We start from the raw sequence: 15,444 nt of genomic DNA, 5'->3' as shown, positions 1-15,444 counted from the left end.
TGTTGGTCATGGAAGAACTCTGTCTCAAGTTTGGTCCAATTCTATTGTCGGTGGGGTTCAGAATGCTCTTTGATTGTAGGTGAACTATCAATCCCAGCAACTACAACTCCCAAGTGACAAAATAAATTTTTTTGAGTAAAGAACATACATTGGGTTATTAGGTGTCTTGTGTTCAAATTTGGTGTCAATTCATCCAGTGGTTTTTGAGTTCTGTTAATCCCAGAAACGAACAGTACATTTTTATTTATATAGATTTTGGGCTTTTATATCCCGTCCTCTCTCAGCCTCCGCAGAAGGACTCGGGATGACTCCGTTCTCCCCTTTGGAAAGGAAAGTGGGTTTAGGAGGGAAGGCCAAGGGCTCACCTGCGCAATCACAGCTTCTCTTGTCCCGTAGTATCGATAGAAGAGGTGGTCCGTCTGGATGTAAAGCTGGCAGGTGTTCTTCTCCGCTTGAGCCGCTCGCTTCTTTCTCAAGAGCTCCGGGATGGGGCCACTGGGTTCTTCCGAGGGTGGCTAAGGACACAGCAAGGGTGGCAAGTGGCAACTCCATTCAGTCTTTCCGTTTGAGGCAGGAAGAGACTATCAGAACCAGGGAAACGTTACATGTGATTTCATGCAGGCTCGGACCAACCTCCCTCCAGGTGTTCTGGACTTCAACTCCCACTATTCCTAAAAGCCTACTGGCTGTGGGAGTTGAAGTCCAAAACACCTGGAGGGAGGGCCGAAGTTGGCCTGTGCCTGATTTATCGGAAAAGGCAGAACCAAGTTGGCATAAAGTGGGAGGAAAAACAGACCGCTACCCCAGCATATGGCTTACTAATTTCTGCTGCAAAGAGACAGAATAGGAAACTGTGAAATGCCAAGACGTCTTCCCTCGTCCCTGCTGCTATCTTTTGTGGGTCTATGTGCCGGTTTCCTTCTCTCCTACAGCTATCGCTCTTCGAAACCCACTCTTGCCATCCACGCTATACACACGTTGGGCTCTCAATCACATTTGCCTCCAACTAATCTGACACAGAGCAAGTTTATCCAAGGACTTAAGAGGAAGCAAAACAGCCCATGAGGCAGGAATGACGTTCCAATGAAGGAGAACACATTTCTGGGCATTCTCCTTATTCATGGGGGGGGGGGGGGGGGGGAGGTTCCTGTGGTTTCTAACTTTGAATATGTTTTAACAGATATTAACTGTTATTTTTTTAGAAACATTGTTTATGTTTAATTCTGTTTAATATATTTGCATATTGGTATAATTTAAATTGTATGCAGATGTTTTTATGTTGAGCCGCTTTGAGTATCCTTCGGGAGAGATATAGAGAGAAATAATAATAAATAATAATAATATAATAATAATAAAATAAAGAGAATAATAATAATAATAATAATAATAATAATAATTTTTTTGTTGTGTCAGGAGCGACTTGAGAAACTTCAAGTCGCTTCTGGCATGAGATAATTGGCCATCTGCAAGGACGTTGCCTAGGGGACACCCAGATGATTTTTGATGTTTTTATCATCCTTCTGGGAGGCTTCTCTCATGTCCCCGCATGAGGAGCTGGAGCTAATAGAGGGAGCTCATCCGCCTCCCCCTGGATTTGAACCTGTGACCTGTCTGTCTTCAGTCCTGCCAGCACAGATGATTTTTGATGTTTTTATCATCGTTGTGGGAGGTTTCTCTCATGTCCCCACATAAGGAGCTGGAGCTAATAGAGGGAGCTCATCCGTCTCCCCCTGGATTTGAATCTGCGATCTGTCTGTCTTCAGTCCTGCCAGCACAGATGATTTTTGATGTTTTTATCATCGTTGTGGGAGGCTTCTCTCATGTCCCCACATGAGGAGCTGGAGCTAATAGAGGGAGCTCATCCGCCTCTCCCCGGATTTGAACCTGTGACCTGTCGGTCTTCAGTCCTGCCAGCACAGGGAATTAAACCCACTGTGCCACCGGGGGCTCCAATAATAATAATAATAATAATAATAATAATTCTGCAGCCTGGAGACAGTCGCAGCCAAGAGATGGAGGGATGCAGCTGCTGCTCCAGCAGTTAGGAATTTAAAACATCCTTAAACCCTACAATGAATTTTTAATACATTTTTGAGGGGAAAAAACCCTTTAGTAGAACAGTTCAGTCAATGGGATCCATGTTCCCAAGTATATTATTATTAGTAGCAGTATAATAACACCCTGGTGGCATAACATGTTAAATCACTGGGATGCTGAACTTGCTGACCGAAAGGTTGACAGTTTGAATCCAGGGAGCAGGGTGAGCTCCTGCTGTTAGCCCCAGCTCCTGCCAACCTAGCAGTTCAAAAACATGCAAATGTGAGTAAATCAATGTATCGCTTCTGCAGGAAGGTAACGGTGCTCCATGCAGTCATGCCAGTGGCCACATGGACAACACCAGCTCTTTGGCTTAGACATGGAGATGAGCACCAGAGTTGAACACAACTAGACTTAATATCAACGGAAAACCTTTACCTTTTTAGTATAATAATAATAATAATAATAATAATGCAGGCCGTCCCTGAGTTATAAACACCTGACTTACAAACAACTCACAGTTAAGAGTGGGGTAGATACAAAAGGAAGTGAGTCCCCTCCTTGGAAGGAAGCAAGGAAGGAAGAGTTATAATCAGGGGGAAAAGGTTTCCCCAGTGAAGCTTTATCCCCAATGCTTGTTTCAATTACAAGTCACATTTCCCAAAATCTTATTCTCACAGGGATAGAGGCACAAACAGCAAGGGAAACTTCACAGGGTTGTTTACTCCTATGCTATAAAAAGCTAAAGAAGATAGGTTTTGGGCTGGAGTTACACTTAAAAAATGCCCGCGTTCTGACTTACCAACAAATTCAACTTAAGAACAAGCCTACAGAACCTCTCTTGTTCGTTACTATTTTATCTGCCTCTCCTTTCAGCTAGAGGCAGGGCAAAACTCATAGTTAAATACATTCACAGAAGCACATATTTAAAATATAGTTAAAACACAACCATATATTAAAATATACACACACTAAGACAGTGGTTCTCAACCTGGGGTCTCCAGATGGTTTTGGCCTTCAACTCCCAGAAATCCTAACAGCTGATAAATTGGCTGGAATTTCTGGAAGTTGTAGGCCAAAAACATCTGGGGACCCCAGGTTGAGAACCACTGCACTAAGAGACATAGAACAAAAAGTGAAAACACGATAAACATCAAATGCGATTTCAAAATCCATAGCCTCAGGACTTTAAATTCTTTTAGGGCAGAAATACATTGTCAGCTGCATTATCAAATGATGTGATGAGATGATGGGGAAAGTTTATATTATTGTCCTATGTTTGGGATAATCTCGGACCCCATGTGTATAAGAGCAGAGGTGCATCCATGACTCACAACAAACTCGACCTGAGGAAGCATTCGGAAGCAATGTGCGATAATGGCATGGCTTTTGAAAGATGCCTCTAACAGTCCTTTGAAACCTAACCAATGACTGCAAAAAATCTCTGAAAGGTCTGATTGGTTGGAGAGGGTCTGTTGAACATACCCAACAGCTTCCCAAAGGCTCCATACATACCTGTTTCGTTGGCTCTTCAACTCCAGTCATTTGGTACTTCATCATTCTTTCGAAGACAGAATGGTCGGCACAACCGCCCTGCGGCCCGTATTTATGTGAATATCCTAAAAGGCAAACCACGGGACTTGTACTGGATCTTACAAAATATCCTCACAGCCAATAGTCTGTTAGACATTGTGGGAGTTGAGGTCCAAAACACCTGGAGGGCCAAAGCCGGCCCAGGCCTGTTCTAGAGCCTTTCTCGAAGCAGAAATGAACATCAGAGAGGCTACGGCACAGACTTGAGGCACATTCCAGTACAAACATGAAGATGGACGCATCACAGAGAGTCCAGCTGTGAAGGAGCCAGAGCTTCAAGGCTTTGAATTCCCTGCTTCTCTGCAGGTGAGTAGCAACAGCATGGCTCCTTCCGGGCAGCTGTTTTTGGACAGAAAAGCGAGATCATGAGAAGAGGACGCCGGCCATAAACCTGGCAGCCGCGCAACTATGTGCCTCGGAGACCTGCTTATCGGCTGCAATCAAAACAGGGCCACCTGCACACAACTGCAACCCATTAGAAGGAAATGAGGAGTGTCTAGACCAGGGGTCCTCAAACTTTTTAAACAGAGGGCCAGGTCACAGTCCCTCAAAGTGCTGGAGAGCCGGATTATAATTTGGGGGAAAAAAACATGAATGAATTCCTATGCACACTGCACATATCTTATTTTAAATGAAGAACAATTTTAAAAATACAAATTTATTAGTATTTCAATGGGAAGCGTGGGCTTGCTTTTGGCTGATGAGATAGGATTGTTGTTGTTGTGTGCTTTTAAGTCGTTACAGACTTAGGTTGACCCTAAGCGAGGGCCAGGTAAATGACCTTGGAGGGTTGCATTCGGCTCCCAGGCCTTAGTTTGAGGACCCCTGGTTTTAGTGACAAATTTGAAACTTGCATCTTAAGTTTAATCTCTGTTTTGTATACTTTTGTATACTTCTATATTAAAGCGTATTTTCACAAAATGCATATGTCCATTTCAAAGAATGTTTTAAAGATGTTTTAAAGATGAATGTGTTCTAGCAAAGTTGTAACCCACCTCAAGCCCTGAGTGAGGCGGGCAAGAAATAACAGTAATAATACGTCAGGAGAGAAATGTCAGGAGAGAATGCCTCTAGAACATGGCCATATAGCCCGAAAAAGCCTACAACAACCCAACAGTAATAATAATTTGTTTAATGCTTAGACCATAGGTCTTTCACGTATACTTTTGGCAAGGCTGCCACCAACAAATGCCTGGTTCATATCTTTCAAAAAGGGAGAAAATAGCAATGCAGAGATCTCTAAAGCCAGCTGTGTCCTAAATGCCTGGGAAAGTTCCTTGGAGCCAAGCATTTGAATCTGCGTAAAGCCGTGCCAGCCACATTTTACAGCCAGTACGGCTCCACAGCAATGACTAGAAATGTTAATTAAATAGTAATCATCATTACCACCATCATAATAACCCATCCAAAATGTTTGTTTCCCACCTAAGATAGTTGAAGACTTTTTGGCCCATGTTCTTGGGGGTACACTGTTTCCTCACTTATCGTGGGGGTAATGTTCCAGGACCACCCGCGATAAGTGAAAAACTGCAAAATAGGGATGCCCCCTCCCCTCCTCACCCTCGTTACCTTCATCTTCCTCCTTTTCCTTGTCACCACCGAGGCCTCTTGCCGCTGCTTGAGCTCTGCGATTGAGTAGATGGTGGAGGTGTTGCGGGGTCCAAGGAGCGGCAAGAGGCAACCATGAAGAGGAGGAGGGAAGTAAAGAGGGCAAGGAGGGAGGAAGAGCCTTCCCCCCGCCCTCTTTACCTCCCTCCTCCTGGTCATTGCCAGGGCATACAGTGTTCCCTCGCTACATATATATACCGTATATACTTGAGTATAAGCCGACCCAAATATAATCCAAGATACTTAATTTTATTACAAAAAACTGGGAAAATGGATTGACTCGAGTATAAGCCGAGGGTGGGAAATGCAGCAGCTACTGCTAAATTTCAAAATAAAAATAGATACCAATACAATTACATGGTTTTATTTGTTATAATTGTGTGGCATTGAATTATTGCCAATTGTAAACCGCTCCGAGTCGCCCCCGTGCTGAGAGGTGCGGTATATAAATGTAGTTAATTAATTAATTAAGGCATGAATAGGTTAAATGTTTTTGAATATTTACATAAAACTGTAATTTAAGATAAGACTGCTCAACTCTGTTTAAACCATTACTTTAATCTTCTTCAATGTAAATGTGTTTACGTGTCCTTCTAATCATAATAGAGAGTAAAATAATCAATGTAATAAAAATAATAAAAGAGTAAAATAATGGAAATATAATAATAACAGTAACAAATAGAGTAAAATAATCCATGTACTAATAGAGTAAAATAATCAATGTAATAATACCAAAAATAATAAAGTAAAATTATAAATGTAATAATAATAGAGTAAAATGATACATGTAATAATGATAATAAATAGAGTAAAATAATAAACAACCTTGACTTGAGTATAAGCCGAGGGGAACTTTTTCAGTCTAAAAAAAGGGCTGAAAAAACTAGGTTTATACTTGAGTATATACAGTATATGTGTGTGTGTCCGTCCGCAAAACAGCGAGTCCGTGGTAAATGAACCACGAAGTAGCGAGGGAACACTTGTATATGCACAACACCAAGAGAGAACAGCTACCCCAAAGTTCTGGTGTCTTTCAGAGGAGAAAGATGACCAATTCCTTGCCTGATTCACAGCCTTCTTTGGGCTGGTTTCACTCGGAGACGGATATATTTTCAAAAGCAGCCCTGATCCTGTCCAAATCCACAGACGTCGATAAGCATTGAAGACACAAGCTGCCTAAATATAAGCTGTTTATCAACCCCCAATTAGCCTTTCCCATTTTAAAGAGGGGTGGGAAGGCCAAAGCAGATTACGGACATCGGCTCAGGCATTCTGATACATCCCTCCTCCGGCATATTGTCAGGAAAAGGGCGGCTTGGGAAGCAAAGCACAATCCTTGCATGTGGTTGCCTTTTTTTTAAGTCAATCTCAAAGTATGTCTCAAAACACATAACAGTTGTCATCTATCTCAGAGGAACGCAGCACATTATTTTCACTGGGTTTTCTTTGAAAAAACACGGCAAGATGTTCTAAATAAGTCCAATATTTTGTCATAAGAATTGCTCATGAGTAAGAATTCTAGTACTGGGGTGCTATGAAAGCCCATAAAGTCACAGCATTGCCCATTTGCAAAAGAGGAAAGGGATAACTAAGAATATTGATGCCATTTGAACATATGAGTTCTGCTCATCTATAATCAGGAGGAAAACAAGGAAAGAAAAGGCCTTGGCCAAAGATTGCGTCCATCTTCTCTTGGCAAAAACTACATTTCAGAACAGATTGTCATTCATTGTAAATAATAACAACAACAACAACAACAACAACAACAACAATAGTCCCAGAACTTATTCTGTGTTCCGATGTGCGTACAAGCAATTTCCCCCCCTTAATTTGCCAGTGACTCATACAATATTTATGCCAATTGAAGATCATTTTATTCAAGTTTGCTATGGGCCAAAAGTGTCATAAAATGCCACTGGCCCACAGGCCACCATTTATAGTTTTAATAGTTTTTAACCCTGGAATTTGCAGTTCTGTTTATATTTAATTCTGTTTCAATATTTGTATAGTTATATTTTAAATGAGCTGTTTCCTGCCACACATTGCTGTGGCCCAGTCTGTGTATGTGTTTTTGTGTGTGTACATATAAATGTGTGTGTGTGTGTGTGTGTTTGCTGTAAGGTATTTTTCTTTTTGGGGAGTTTTACGTTATTTACCCTTCATTTTTAAAGGTTTTTTGTTTGATTGGATTAGTATGTGTTTTGCTGCTGAATTTGGGGTCAATTCGTCCAGTGGTTTTTGAGTTATGTTAATCCCACAAACGAACATTACATTTTTATTTATATACTAGCCGTCCCCTGCCATGCATTGCTGTGGCCCAGTCTGTGTGTTTTGTGGGTGTATTTATGTGTGTAATTGTGTATATACGTGGTTTTGCGCATGTGCTGTAATTTATTTTTTGTTTTTTGGATTTTTAAGTCTCTTCTGCTGTGTTTTCAGTCTTTTTTGTGAGTGATGGTCACTCATTGGCCTGATAGGTGTATTTTGTCCAAATTTGGTGTCAATTTGTCCAGTGGATTTTGAGTTATGTTAATCCCACAAACGAAGATAACATTTTATTTATATAGATCAGGGGTCCTCAAACTAATGCCCGGGGGCCAGATACGGCCCTCTAAGGTCATTTGCCCGGCCCTCGCTCAAGGTCAACCTAAGTCTGAAATGGTTTGAAAGCACACAACAACAACAACAATCCTATGTCATCAGCCAAAAGCAGGCCCACACTTTCCACTGAAATACTAATAAGCTTATATTTGTTAAAATTGTTGTTCATTTTAATTATTGTATTGTTTTAAAGTGTTTTTTGCATTACAAATAAGATATGTGCAGTGTGCATAGGAATTCATTTAAGGTTTTTTAAATATATATATTAGGTCTGGGTAACCACGGAAAAATTTGTTTCTAAACTCGATTCGTTTTTAGGGGGTTTTTGTGTTTGGTTTTTTAAAAGAATTCCGAAATTTTCCTTTAAAAAAGTTCGAAATATACGAAATTTTGTAAAATTACGAAACAATTACGAAACGATTTTGAAACAATTACGAATCGATTCGTTAATGGTGGACGCGATTGCGCAATATGCTAAAAAAAACCCTCCAAATGGGACAGGGCGAACTTCTGAAGCTTCCCTCTCCCTCTGTTGTTGACTGTTGGTGTGATAATTTATTTTTTATCACTGATAAAACAGACAACAACCCTAAAACTTGCACCAGACATACGGAAATAATTACGAAACAATTACGAAACGATTTCGAAACAATTATGAAACAATTACGAAATAAATTGAAAAAATTCGTTTCGATTTTTAATTACTCCTGCATGGCTCAATATCAGATCGTAAGCTAATTTAAATACGAATTAATAACGAATTATGAAATTAACGAACGAAACCGCCCAACCCTAATATATAAATAATCTGGCCCTCCAACACTTTGAGGGACTATGACCTGGCTCTCTGTTAAAACGTTTGTGGACCCCTGATATTCATTGTATGCAAATGCTTTTGTGTTAAGCCACTTTGAATCTCCTGCGGGAGAGATACAGCAGGGTAGAAATAAATACAATAATAAATAAAATAATAATAATAATTCCACAGTTAATAACCATTTAAACCATTAACAGTAATAATAATATATTGCTCTAAACTACCTAATGGTGACTGTTCTTTTTCTGAGGACAGGATGTAAGAAAGACAAATATATCCCAAGCATTATAAAGCAAAATAAAAAAAAACCTCTGATGTGTATCTTTGTGTGAAGGAATGACTCATGTTCAGTTTTTAGGAAGCCTTTAAGGATATGCCGTTTAACACTGACATTAGCTACAAAATGCCACCCTGAGCATTGTGTTTATCGCATCCCCGCCCACCTATAATTTGTTATACAATGTGCATGGTATAGCTTTATATTTGCATCCCTTCTTCCTTGTGCTATATATGTGTCAATGTGTGCCTGTCCTATAATAATAATAATAATAATAATAATAATAATAATACTTTATTTATACCCCGCCACCATCTCCCCAAGGGGACTCGGGGCGGCTTACACGAGGCCAAGCCCAACAACACATCAGCAAAAACAACAAATTGCATGTCTCGGCAGGGTCACTTTCCATGCAAAGTCCCATGTGCATCAATGGTGCTAAATTAAGGCATAACCAACCATGGGGCTCCAGAGACAAAGGGAAAGGCCTAAGAGGGACTCACTAGAAGGAGAGATAACTATATTGGAATCAACGTAAAGAACACAACATACCCCAGGGAAAATCCAATGGGCCCACAAACTCCCTATTTCTTACCACTCTTCAATGCTGATTTAGTGGCAAAAGCACCCCATGTATTAAAGCTATGTTTTACTGCCAAAACTTTTCAGCCAGCTTTGCTCTAGCCACTAAGTTCCAGTCCCTTCTGCATTTTGCAAAGCCAAAGCAGCATCTGACTGAGACCATTCCTCTCAAGGGGGAAAGGAGAAGAGAGTGAAAGGATCCACGCGTTCCAATAATTATCATCGCTGCCTCTATCAAAAGGCAGGGACGCAGATCAAGAGTGTGGATCTAAAATACGTTAGCATATTTTGAAACAGCAACAGAAGGGTTGACCCATTCGACAGCAAGGCAGACAAAGGGCTTTGTGGGAAGCGAACAAGATGATCCCAACTTGCTGCCGAACAGGCTTTTGTTTAAGTTCTGAATAAGACTCCATTGTGATGCTAAACATACGTTCCATTGTTGTGCCTGAAAGCCGCTAAAAGCCTTTTCATGCCAGAAACCAAAGGATGGGCAACCTACAGGCTGCTCATTAGAAAACACAGATTCTTCTGTGTCTCAGGCCTTTGCTGGAACCCAGGCCGGCCTTGTTACTCTCTTGTTACTCCCCTGCAGCGTCAAGGAGTTTCCAGCAAAACACACACAAAACACACAAGAGATCCTGTGCAATCTCGCTTTACATACTGACAGTGGAAGCTATAAATGTGAATTATTTCCTTTTGTCTCACTCCATGAACCTCGTATTAAATGAGAGGCATCTGGAAGGGAAGACTGCAAACAAAAACAAAATTAGAGAAGCCAAGATTTAGCTCGGATCTTTCAGACCGTCCAAACACACAGACATGAAGCTATTTATTCCCAAGGCATTTTTGCTCAAAATTAACAGTAGGAATTCACTTGGGGACATACGTCTTTGTAAATGGGCTCACGTCTTCAGGAAATGGAATCAACCCATTTCATGAGATCTGTATTAAGCAATTGTGATGTTATTAGGTGAGGCCGCAACCAAGCGACTGATGTCCTTTGGGAACCAATGCATAATGGGCACCACAATTGAATGGAGATGTTGACAAGCTGGAATGTATCCAGAGGAGGGCGACTAAAATGATCAAGGGTCTGGAGAACAAGCCCTATGAGGAGCGGCTTAAAGAGCTGGGTTTATTTAGCCTGAAGAAAAGAAGGCCGAGAGAAGACATGATAGCCATGTATAAATATGTGAGAGGAAGTCACAGGGAGGAAGGAGCAAACTTGTTTTCTGCTGCCCTGGAGACTAGGACACAATGGCTTCAAACTACGAGAAAGGAGATTCCATCTGAACATTAGGAAGAACTTCCTGACTTTGAGAGCCGTTCAGCAGTGGAACTCTCTGCCCCAGAGTGTGTTGGAGGCTCCTTCTTTGGAAGCTTTTAAACAGAGGCTGGGTGACCATCTGTTGGGGGGTGCTTTGAATGCAATTTTCCTGCTTCTTGGCAGGGGGTTGGACTAAATGGCCTATGAGGTCTCTTCCAACTCTATGATTCTATGAAAAGTGCATTGGAATGGATGTGCATGAATACTCCTACCAGTGTCTGAAAAGACACCTTTGCTATTCACTAACTTCTGCTATAGAACTAAGTCTATATAAAGCCATGCACTGCAGACAGAGAATCGTGACCACTTGCCAACTCAACCCTTGGCTTCTCTCTCACTTTTGCAAGACCCACCACACTTGCGACCATGACAATGAGGCATCTAACAAAGACCGGCTGAGCTGAGGCTTGGCAAGGAATAATCCATAATACTCCACGGCTCAAAGCAGATGGAAAAGTATGTGGAAAGAGAGTCGAATCAAGGAAGAATGCAGACAAAAAAGAGGGAGAATCCAAAGATGTTGAAAACACTGGGAGAAGAAAGATTGAAAATTGTAGGATCAATGTTAACACACTGAGCTGAACTGCCTGCCCTTCCTGCAAGACCTCCTTCTAGTGTTCATAGGCACACTGATTGTATTGGACTTCACAAGAGGCCTCCAACAATCCTCAAAGCTGATAATTTTGCATGAAAATATACACAAAACACCCAACTACATTCTTGCCCAAGAGTCGTGAGCCTTATACATACCCTAAACAATGTTTCCAAGTGAGAAATAAACACAAATTTAGTCTTCCAACTCCCAATATCCTTATCTTGCTTCAACAATAGAATAGATGACCACACGAGTATCCTAGACCAATCTTAAGGTTAATCCTCAAGATTTGCTATCAGCTTTATCTTTAAAAAGCAAACTCCTCTCAACTCTGCCTTTAGAAAGCAAAGAGAAGCTGAACCACTTACGAATGTCGTCTTCGTGGTACATGACGGAGTGAAAAGGCAGCGCTTTGTCCTTGATGTATCTCTCTGCTGGCTCAATGTAGAAGATCCCCCCGTGAGTCTTGATGAAGCCTTCAAACCTTCCATCAACAACAGACCCATGGCTAAAGCTTCCGTGTTCACCTGTTCGGGGGGTGACGGGGGGAGAAACATTCAGAATTGAAGGTCTACTCACAGGTAAAGGGTAAAGGTTTCCCCTTGACATTAAGTCCAATCATGTCTGACTCTGGGGGGTGGTGCTCATCTCCATTTCTAAGCTAACACTTGTGCGCCAGCTGCACACGTACCTTGCGAAGTCTGACTTGGCTACGGTAGTCCACGCTCTGGTTATATCCCGTATAGACTACTACAACGCTCTCTACGTGGGGTTGTCTTTGAAGACGGTCCAGAAGCTTCAACTAGTCCAACGAACAGCAGCCAGGTTGCTAACAGGAGTGGCGCTCAGGGAGCATACAACCCCCTTGTTGCGCCAGCTCCACTGGCTGCCAGTTTGCTACCAGGCCCAATTCAAAGTTCTGGCTTTGGCCTATAAAGCCCTAAATGGTTCTGGCCCAACTTACCTGTCAGAATGTGTCTCCCCTTACGAACCATCAAGGACTCTAAGATCGTCTGCTCTCAGTCCCGCCTTCGTCTCAAGTACGTTAGGCAGGGACGAGAGACAGGGCCTTCTCAGTGGTGGCCCCTTGGCTATGGAACACCCTCCCTAGGGAGATTAGATCTGTCCCCTCCCTCTTAACGTTTTGGAGGCAAGTTAAAACATGGCTGTTTGAGCAAGCGTTTACAAATGCAGAGTATCTAATATAGGAAATCTAACGATTTGACTATGGAACTGGACAATGCTTGATAATAATGAGACGCTAATGATGTTGTTTTTATTGCTTTTGTGGTGTTTTAAATTGTTTAATGTTTTAATCTGTATTATGTTTTTATATGTACTGATTTGTTGGAAACTGCCTTGAGTCGCCGATTGGCTGAGAAAGGCGGTATACAAATACAGTAAGTAAATAAATAAATAAATAAGCTGAAGAGCCGGCATTGTCCGTAGACACCTCCAAGGTCATCTGGCCTTAGGCATGGAGTGCTGTTACCTTCCCACCAGAGCCATGTCAATTGATCTACACACATTTGCATGTTTTTGAACTGTTAGGTTGGCAGGAACTGGGGCTAACAGCAGGAACTCACCCCACTCCCTGGATTCAAACTGCCAATCTTTCGGTAAGCAAGTTCTGCAGCTCAGCGGTATAACCTGCTGCGCCACCAGAGCTCCCTACTGACAGGATGTACCCTAAAAAGTTACAAAGACCGAGCACATTTTTACTGCAAGGGATTCTGGAGGGCCAAGGTTCGCGTCACACTGGCCTTGAATAATGAAAATCCTTCAACATTTGGATATTGATCCATCCACTGACAGGGCTTTGCAGAAGATGCAACGCGTGTTCCGTGTGCCCTTATCCTTAGAAACTAAGCTGTGGAAGCACCCTATTATATTAAAAGGTGCTTCTATTTATTATTTATTTATTTATTTCATATATTTATATCCAGCCCTTCTCTCCACAAGAGGGACTCAGCACGGCCTCACACGAGCATCAGAGGATGCTAACAGCATAAATGCCATAAAAATTACAATTCACAATAAAATCATTTTAAAACATTATACCACACCATCCGTAAAATTTAACAATAAATTAATAGATTAACGTGCTAGTAAAACCAAGCCGAGTCGGGAAAATCCATATCGCAAAATCCAAATTTCCTTTTCCTATTGCCGCTGGCCTCTAATCGAACGCCTGGCTCCAGAGCCAGGTCTTCGGTTGTCTTCTAAAGGACAGGAGGGAGGTGGCCAACCTGATGTCCCCTTAGGGAGAGAGTTCCACAGACGGGGGGCCACTGCCGAGAAGGCCCTGTTTCTCGTCCCCATCAACCGTGTTTGCGAGAGTGGTGGGATCGAGAGCAGGGCCTCTCCTGATGATCTTAAGCTTCGTGATGGTTCATAGCAGGAGATATGTTCGGACAGGTAATCTGGGCCAAAACCGTTCAGGACTTTAAAGGTTAAAATTGTGCCCGGAAGCTTATTGGCAGCCAGTGGAGCTGGCGCAACAGAGGAGTGGTTCGCTCTCTGTACGCAGCTCCAGTTAACAACCTGGCCACCAACCGCTGGACTATGGCTAAGTGATGCATATTGGTTGTTGATTTTTTGTAAGTAAAACCTCAGGATGCCTTCAAAATTATAGGTCGCTGTTCAAAAATAAGAAATCAGATTCTGGCTGGGGCATATTCGAAACCATTTGCACACTCGCAGTGATTTGAAATGATCCAAATGATGAATTATTCACATTGTAAAAGGACAGCAGAGCCTTGGATCCCAAGAGGAGTGACTCTGCGGCTTCTAACGGAGTGAGTCTGGGTTTCCCCGTCCTTTGTCTCTGCCTGCATCGCAATTGTCAATTAGGTGATAAAGGGATCGCTCTTTTGTGGATTATATATGTTAAAACTATATAAATTATGTAAAGCAATTTTGGAAAGTCAGTTCATCCGCTTGGCAATTTTGGAAGAGAAGTGAAGTTTTCAAAGAAAGCATTGTTTCCTCTACTGAGAATGGCCCTCTAGGTCTGCGACAAAATAGTTAAGATAAGTGTTACTCAAAAGTATCGTATATACTCGAGTATAAGCCGACCCGAATATAAGCCGAGGCACCTAATTTTACCACCAAAAACTGGGAAAATCGATTGACTCGAATATAAGCCGAGGGTGGGAAATGCAGCAGCTACTGGTAAATCTCAAAATAAAAATAGATACTAATAAAATTATATTAATTTAGGCATCAGTGGGTTAAATGTTTTTGAATATTTACATAAAACTGTAATTCAAGATAAGACTGTCCAACTCTGATTAAACCATTATTCTAACCTTCTTCAATGTAAATATGCTTACATGTTCTCCAATAATAATAAAGTAAAATAATAATAATAATAATAATAATAGAGTAAAATAATAAATGTAATAATAACAATAATAAAATCATAAATGTGATGATAATAATAATAACAACAAAGTAAAATAATAAATAGCATTGACTCGAGTATAAGCCGGGGGAGACTTTTTCAGCCTAAAAAAAGGACTGAAAAACTAGGTTTATACTCGAGTATATACAGTACCTTTAAAAAGAAATTCAAATTGGCCAAACTTACCATAAATATGCCCAGTATAAATATGGGAGGTATCGTAATCAATTTCTTTATTCGACATCTCTACCTTGAAGTCTTCGCTAAAGAGAGACATGTCTCTCTTCATCCTAAGGTTAAAATGCCTGTAAAAGGGGAAGACAGAACTTGAGTTTGGATCCTAATATTATACAGAGAGGAAGAGGAAGAAGAAAAACCAGCAAAATCTCCATTGAAGGGATGGGAAAAGTCCAAAGCCGCCTGGGCCAAAACAGCTGCAAAAGGATCTACGGAGATAGTTCCCTTCCTTCAAAGAACATTTTGCAAGAGATTCATTAAAAAACCCCTCTGTGGTTTAGCTATACACCTTAGATAAAACCAAGCCTTTCTATTAGTCACTTGAAAAGAGGGGCAACTTGCTCTCCTTCATTTCCGGCAG

General features: G+C 41.4%; 1 protein-coding gene across 1 annotated transcript in view; it reads right to left on the bottom strand.

The window, feature by feature from the left end:
* ADAM10 (ADAM metallopeptidase domain 10) overlaps positions 1–15,444 on the bottom strand; it is a 57,821-nt gene that overhangs the window by 24,525 nt on the left and 17,852 nt on the right. Inside the window, exons 3-6 of the mRNA XM_060755693.2 lie at positions 15,033–15,151; positions 11,809–11,967; positions 3,553–3,656; positions 366–515 (exon numbers count right to left, since the gene is read on the bottom strand). Of these exons, the coding sequence (XP_060611676.2) occupies positions 366–515; positions 3,553–3,656; positions 11,809–11,967; positions 15,033–15,151 (532 nt within the window). The remainder of the gene's footprint in view (positions 1–365; positions 516–3,552; positions 3,657–11,808; positions 11,968–15,032; positions 15,152–15,444) is intronic.

Source organism: Anolis sagrei, chromosome 9, assembly GCF_037176765.1.
Source record: "Anolis sagrei isolate rAnoSag1 chromosome 9, rAnoSag1.mat, whole genome shotgun sequence".
Lineage (NCBI taxonomy): Eukaryota > Metazoa > Chordata > Lepidosauria > Squamata > Dactyloidae > Anolis > Anolis sagrei.
Note: the sequence above shows the minus strand (reverse complement) of the source record. Positions and strands in the feature narration are given on the sequence as shown.